Here is a 6,539-nt window from a genome sequence, read left to right as displayed (position 1 = left end):
TCTATCATTCATATAATAGGTAAACCATTAAAAATTATTATAAGAGAATTATTTATTTTTTATAAAGATCAAGGTAAAAAGAAAATAGCAAATGAAAATAGGCGAAAAATATCTCCTATAATATATGCAATAATTACATGTGGAAATCAATGTATGGCATTAAGAGGTCATCGAGATTCAGGTTGTATATTTAAAGATGATACAAATGAAAATGATGGGAACTTTAGAGCTATTCTCAGAAACCGAGCAATTGGAGATGATGAGCTCAGGATTAACTTGTTAAATGCACCGAAAAATGCTACGTATTTAAGCCCCACCATTCAAAACGAAATCATTGATGTGTGTAATGATTTAATATTAAGAAAGGTAGTTGCCAACATTAACAAGTCTCCATTCTTGTTTTGGCAGATGAATCAACTGATATATCTGGCATAGAGCAAATGTTCTTGTGTGCTCGATATTTATATTCTGAAAATTGTAAAATTTATATTTATTTTATATATATGAAGTTCAAATAAAAGAAGACATTTTGCAATTTATTCCGATTCAAGATATGAGAGGTGAATGTCTTGCTAACACAATTGATTCATCTTAAAAAATTTAAAATTAATGTTAATTTTATGCGGGGACAAGGATTTGATGGTGCCCCTGCTATGAGTGGACATTTAAATGGTGTTCACAATCACATTTAATAAAAAAATATCCTACTGCAATTTATGTACATTGTGCATCGCATTCCCGAAATCTAGCCATTTCTGATTGTTGCTCAATTCCCGTTATTCGTAGTACCATGGGTTTATTAAACTTTTATTTTAATTATAATCATATATTTAAAAAGGCACAATAGGCAAGGTATATGATATGTTCAAGTATCCAAAAAGATCTAATGTCCTCAAAAATATTCTGGCAAAGGAAGAATTTGGCAATAATCATCATAAACTTGTGAAATGTGCCTTACAAGATGGATCCTACGACATGAATCGGTTGCAGTTTTTCTTGAATTAGGTGACCCGATAATTGTTGCAATGGAGGAAATATGTGGATGGACAGATACATCAGTGGTGAAAGCGATTCAAGATCCTGAGTTTTTATTGGCCATTAATTGCATTAAAACTCTCTTCTGCCAAACAATATTATTATGCAGAGCCTTGCAAAGAGTGAACCAAGATATGGTTCAAGCATTGATCTTAGCTGAAGATGCATATATGCTATTTTACAGATAAGAAAAAATGCTGATTGTGAATTTAGAACGATTTTTAACAAATTTCAAAAAAAAGTGCAATCTTATAATATGATAATAAGCATGCCAAGAATAGTATCAAGGCAAGTACATAGGAATAATATTTCCTTACAATCAGTTGAGGAGTATTACAAAATTATTATTTTTATACCACTTATGGACACTTTTTTAACTCAGATTAAAGAACGTTTATTAAACCATAAACTTTTGCTAAGTAACTTTCAAATTTCGTTATCCTCTAATCCATCTGTGAACATTTCGGATGACATTAGAAATAAAATTCAGTAGTTATATAATTTTTATTTGCAAGATATGGTAGCGACCGAATTAGAATGCCTCCCAATTACGACATGTACAAATGAAAGAACTTTCTCTAATTTAAGAAGACTAAAAACATACTTACGAAATACTACCTCGCAAAATAGATTAAATGGTTTAGCGCTATTAAATATTCATCGGGAATTAACACCAGATAATACTGAAATAATCAATGAATTATCAAATTCTAAAAGAAAATTAGATATAACATTATAAATGATTACCACGTTTTTGTATGATCTATCTGATGACATAACATAAATGAATACCACATTTTTGTGTGATCTATCTATATTAACAATAAACTAATAAAAATATATTTCATATTTCTTCCGGGCTTATTATTTGTTAAAAAATTTTTTAAATATATATAGGATTAATAAACCGGCCGAAGGCCGGGTAAAACGGGCAGAAGGCCCACCAAAGTCCTGGCTTCTCCTATGACTTTATCATTTATGTGATAAAGTGTATTCTTAGCAGCATTACGAGTTTTATAATCTCGTTGCTGCTTAAACTGAGCCTTTATAATATTTTTTTCTGCAGTCTTGAATATGCCTTTCATATTGTTTGCTCTTCTTTGGAAATTGCATTCATAGTCTGCATCAGTAAGATCACCAAGATCTGTATCTGGTTCTCTATCATCCTTAAATAATAAAAATAAATATGTATAATAATTTTATATTAATAGTGATATATATATCATACATCACAGGGCAGTAAGGCTTTCCTGCCATACATCATCTCATATGGCGTAAATTTTGAGTCATGCCTTGATGTATTGTAGGCAAATACTATACCAGGGAGAACTCCAGGCAATCTCTCTGATTGCCTTTTGTACACTTCAAAAGTGAATTTTAAATATCAGTAATATTCATAAAAATTTAGAAACAAGTGTAAATATACCTTTCAACTAGTTTATCATATGTCTTGTTGATTCCAAAGTGACCTGATAATGACATTTCTGTGAGATTTGTCTCACATTCTCCATGGAATGAGACTAAAAGTTTTTGTTGGCTAAAGAGTGAGATAACTTGAGCATTATGTAGGTGATGGTATATTTGTCATTCTCTAAGAAAAACTTGGCACATTTGACTCTAAGGTTTCTTTTTAAGCTATGATCGCCGACATAGGAGGTTGGGTAGGTTTTGTATTTAAGGTAATTATAAATATCATTGATAACATCGAGATTCACTATTTAATATTTTTATAAAATAATAAAATATTTTAATTTTTACATGAACAAGTTACTTTTTGAATAGGATGTTTGATTTCACAAATTAGATAAATAAAATTAAAATTCGATTCAAAATTTAAATTCTAAAATCAAATTTAATATGAAAAATTAAATTTACAAGAATTTCATTAATATTAAAAAAAATGCATGATCATATAACTCTCCCTGTCAATTTACATTGTAATAAATATCTTTGTTTTTAATCCCTTAACACTATTTATCAAAGGGGGAGTTAATCTATTATAGTAATTTTTTTAACTCAGAGGTATGTGATAAGGGGAGTGCCGGGATTTTGTGGGCCTTTTTTAGCAAATTTTTTATTTCTACCGCAATTTTCATATTTCTCCCGCAATTTTCATATTTCTCCCGCAAAATAACAAATTTCTCCCGCCATTTGAAAATTTTGACCTGGCAACCCTGGCTTCAATATATTTGCATAATTATTTATTCTAAAGATTTTTAGTATTCTTGTTTTATCAATTTATATAATATAATAACTTATGATAAGAGTTTACATAGTGAGTGTCATGGCTATGACTATCAATTAATCAGCATCTGTTATTTGTGTGGCTATGTAATTTAAGATGATTACTCCTGCTGCTTGCTGAGAGTTTTGATTGCATAATTTAGATGAGTAATAATTGTAAACTCTCTAGTCGTTTATATATCATTAAAAATGAAAGATAATCTTTGAGAAATTGAATATCTCACAATAATTTTATCGATTACTTATCTAGCTTCATAATGTCATCTAGATCTAACTCCCATATAGTCGATTAATGTTAGATACTGCCTCAAGGTAGTTCCTATCAAATTTGCATTTTGTCTATTTTTCTGGATAGGTACTACCAATTTATTTATAATTATATTTGAAAAATCGTGACTAATATAAAGTGTCTGTGGCCTAGTCGGCAAGAGCTTCGCTACCAATCCTATGGTTTTGGGTTCGAATCCCAACAATGATAATGTTTTTTTATTATTCCAACTTGATGGTTCTGTCCTTTGGGAGGATGATATATAGGAGTCCGGACTTGACCACGTGATTCTATCCTTAAGACCCTTGGTAAAGATGTGAACTAGAGGTTTATGGTCAGTAATAATTGTAAATTTTGTGCCGATTAAGTATTCCTGGAACCTACTTAGCGAACATAATGGCGAGAGCCTCACGCTCAATATTGGTATAGTTCATTTCGTATTTTAATAAAGTTCTTGACGCGAAAGCTATAGGTTTTTCTTTACCATCTTTTTCAGTATGGAATAGTACAGCTCCTAAACCACATTTCGATGCGTCAGTGGCTATCCCAATAGGTAATTCAGGGTTAAAATATGTCAAAGTAGGTAGAAGACTAATCAACTTCTTAAGATCATTAAAACTTTTAGAGTGTTCTAGGTTCCAAGCCCATTTTTCTTTGTTGAGAGGATCGGCAATTTCTGCAAAATTGTTCAAAAATTTTCTATAGTAGCCAGCCATTCCCATAAATGTTGATAATTCAGCAGCTGATTTTGGTTCTGGCATATTAATTATTGCTTCAATTTTGTCGTGATTAGCATGAATCCCCTTAGCGTCAATATCATGACCCAGGAACCTCACTTTGTTTTTAAAGAACACACTTTTATAGAAGTTAGGTATTAGCCCAAACGATGATATTCTATCAAACACTTTTTTTATGTTGTTAAGGTGGGCTTCATCGTTTTTTCCAGTTATAAGTAAATCATCAATATAAAATATGACGTCATCCATATCACCGAAGATTTGATCCATAATCTGTTGAAAAATTGCAAATGAGGTCTTAAGCCCAAAAGGAAGTCTAGTAAATTGTTAATATCCCTTGTGCGTAGATATGGTTAAAATATTTCTGCAACTTTTATCAATTGGAATCTGTAAGAAAGCATTTTAAAGTCAATCTTCGTAAATTTCTTTCCTCTGAAAGTTTAGCTATTAGATCATTGATTCGTGGTAGAGGGTATCTGAAATCTTCTAGAGCTGGGTTTACAGTGTCCTTAAAATCAGCACAAAGCCTAATGCTCCCATCATCTTTGTAGACAGCGGTAACAGGACTTGCCCATCGGACATTATTCACCGGATCAATAATTTTATCATGTATCCATTTTTTAAGTTCATTGCTAACAAGATCAATTTTTGAATAAGGAATACGTCTAGGCGGTATAATTTAGGTTGGGCATCTCTTCTTAAATGTAACTTGGCTTTGTTGATTGGCCCATTAGTCAATTTGGATTCACACTCTTTAATCAATTTTTTTATTTCATCTTCGTAATTAGTGTCAACATTTGCTAGAAATTTATTTAAAATATTTTTGAAAGCATTGATCCATGTACGTCCCAACTAGGCATTTTTACTTGATTCGACGACTACCGCTTGTAAATATTTTGAGATACCATCATAAGTCACTTTAACTTGAGTGGTGCCGATGATCTTGATTAAATTTCCGTCATTAGCTCGGATTTCTTAACATATCTAATACCAAGTTTTTTAGCCAGACCATGAGATATAATAGTATGTTTTGAGCCTGTATCTACTTGCATACATGTAACAATATTGTTCACTTTTAAAGTAGTCATAAATGCATTATCTTTGTCATTGAGCATGTCACCAGATAAGTTGTTAACATTGAAATCATTATCATCTTTGTTCTTTGTAGAGTCAACTTTCTCTTCAATAATTTCTTCAATATTCATATTATATACATTGTTGTATTGTATTTGCTTTCTATTATTGTTGTCGCCACCTCTATAATTATTTGAGTTGTTGTTATATTGTATTTGCTTTCTCTGATTATTGTCACTACCTCTATTATTATTTGAATTGTTGTAATAAGATTGGTAATTGTTACGATTTCCGTCTCTTTGATTATTTTCATGCCATGTATTATTTCTACCATAATTAGATTGATTATTATTGTTATAGTGATAGTTATTGTAGTTATAGCTGTTATAATTATCGTGGTATCTCGAATTATTATTATTACCTAATTCCTATCATTGTATCTAAAATTATTATTCTAATTATCTCTATCTCTATTAACATAATTATTTCTAAAATTATTTCTAAAATTATTATCAGGTCTAAAATAATTATTGTTGTCGTTTCTATTGTAAAAGTTTATATTTTTATCGGACTTTTTATCGTTATTCATATAACTTATATTATCAACATCTGACTTATCGCTGATGCTGTCTAACTTAATTCCTAGCTCAACCATCTCATTTAAAGATAAATTAATATTTTTACAAAATTAATATTTTATTTTATCATTTAAAGTAGATGTACGTAATTTTTCTTTTAATCTACTGTCGTCCGAAAAATTACATTTTTTATGCAGTTTCGATACTCTTATGTACCATTGCATGAAATTCTCACTCGAGTTCTGCTGTAATAAGTTAAATTTATTTATTAAAATGTTTTTATCTTGCACAGGTAAAAGGTAAGTTAACTTTTTAGTCACAATTTTAAGATCTAGTATGTCGGTATCGGAACAAATTTTGTTAAAGACCTCGTCTGATAAATTATTAAGCAAAGTATTTATTTTAATAGAGTCCGATAATGTGCTGGTCGAAAAATAACTTAATATTCTGTCTAAATAAATCTCATTAAGTGGTCCAACTAATTTAGGAATTTTGTATATTAATTCAGGTTTTATTTCCATATTTTATTAATAAATCATATATATTAGAAATTATAACATTTCATATTTAAAAAAAATGCAATTTAATTGGATAAATATTATC

At 29.9% G+C, this 6,539-nt stretch overlaps 1 protein-coding gene across 1 annotated transcript; it reads right to left on the bottom strand.

The window, feature by feature from the left end:
• Positions 1-4,660: 4,660 nt before the first annotated feature.
• On the bottom strand, positions 4,661-6,457 carry LOC135927998 (GATA zinc finger domain-containing protein 4-like). The gene is made up of 4 exons (XM_065464302.1): positions 6,246-6,457; positions 5,276-5,739; positions 4,994-5,084; positions 4,661-4,949 (listed from the first exon to the last, which is right to left on the bottom strand). Exons 1-4 carry the CDS (start codon positions 6,455-6,457, stop codon positions 4,661-4,663), a joined length of 1,056 nt encoding a protein of 351 aa, XP_065320374.1.
• Positions 6,458-6,539: the final 82 nt, after the last annotated feature.

Source organism: Gordionus sp. m RMFG-2023, chromosome 1, assembly GCF_954871325.1.
Source record: "Gordionus sp. m RMFG-2023 chromosome 1, tfGorSpeb1-WG-v2, whole genome shotgun sequence".
In the NCBI taxonomy this organism is placed as follows: domain Eukaryota; kingdom Metazoa; phylum Nematomorpha; class Gordioida; order Chordodea; family Parachordodidae; genus Gordionus; species Gordionus sp. m RMFG-2023.
Note: the sequence above shows the minus strand (reverse complement) of the source record. Positions and strands in the feature narration are given on the sequence as shown.

Excerpts from the sequence above, each read along its gene's own strand:
- LOC135927998 (XM_065464302.1), bottom strand. The coding sequence starts at position 6,457 with ATGGAAATAAAACCTGAATTAATATACAAAATTCCTAAATTAGTTGGA. Across the intron at positions 5,085-5,275 it reads TGGTCTGGCTAAAAAACTTG|CAAATGTTGACACTAATTAC; the intron begins GTATTAGATATG and ends ATAAATTTCTAG. Across the intron at positions 4,950-4,993 it reads GGGCCAATCAACAAAGCCAA|ACGTATTCCTTATTCAAAAA; the intron begins GTTACATTTAAG and ends TATACCGCCTAG.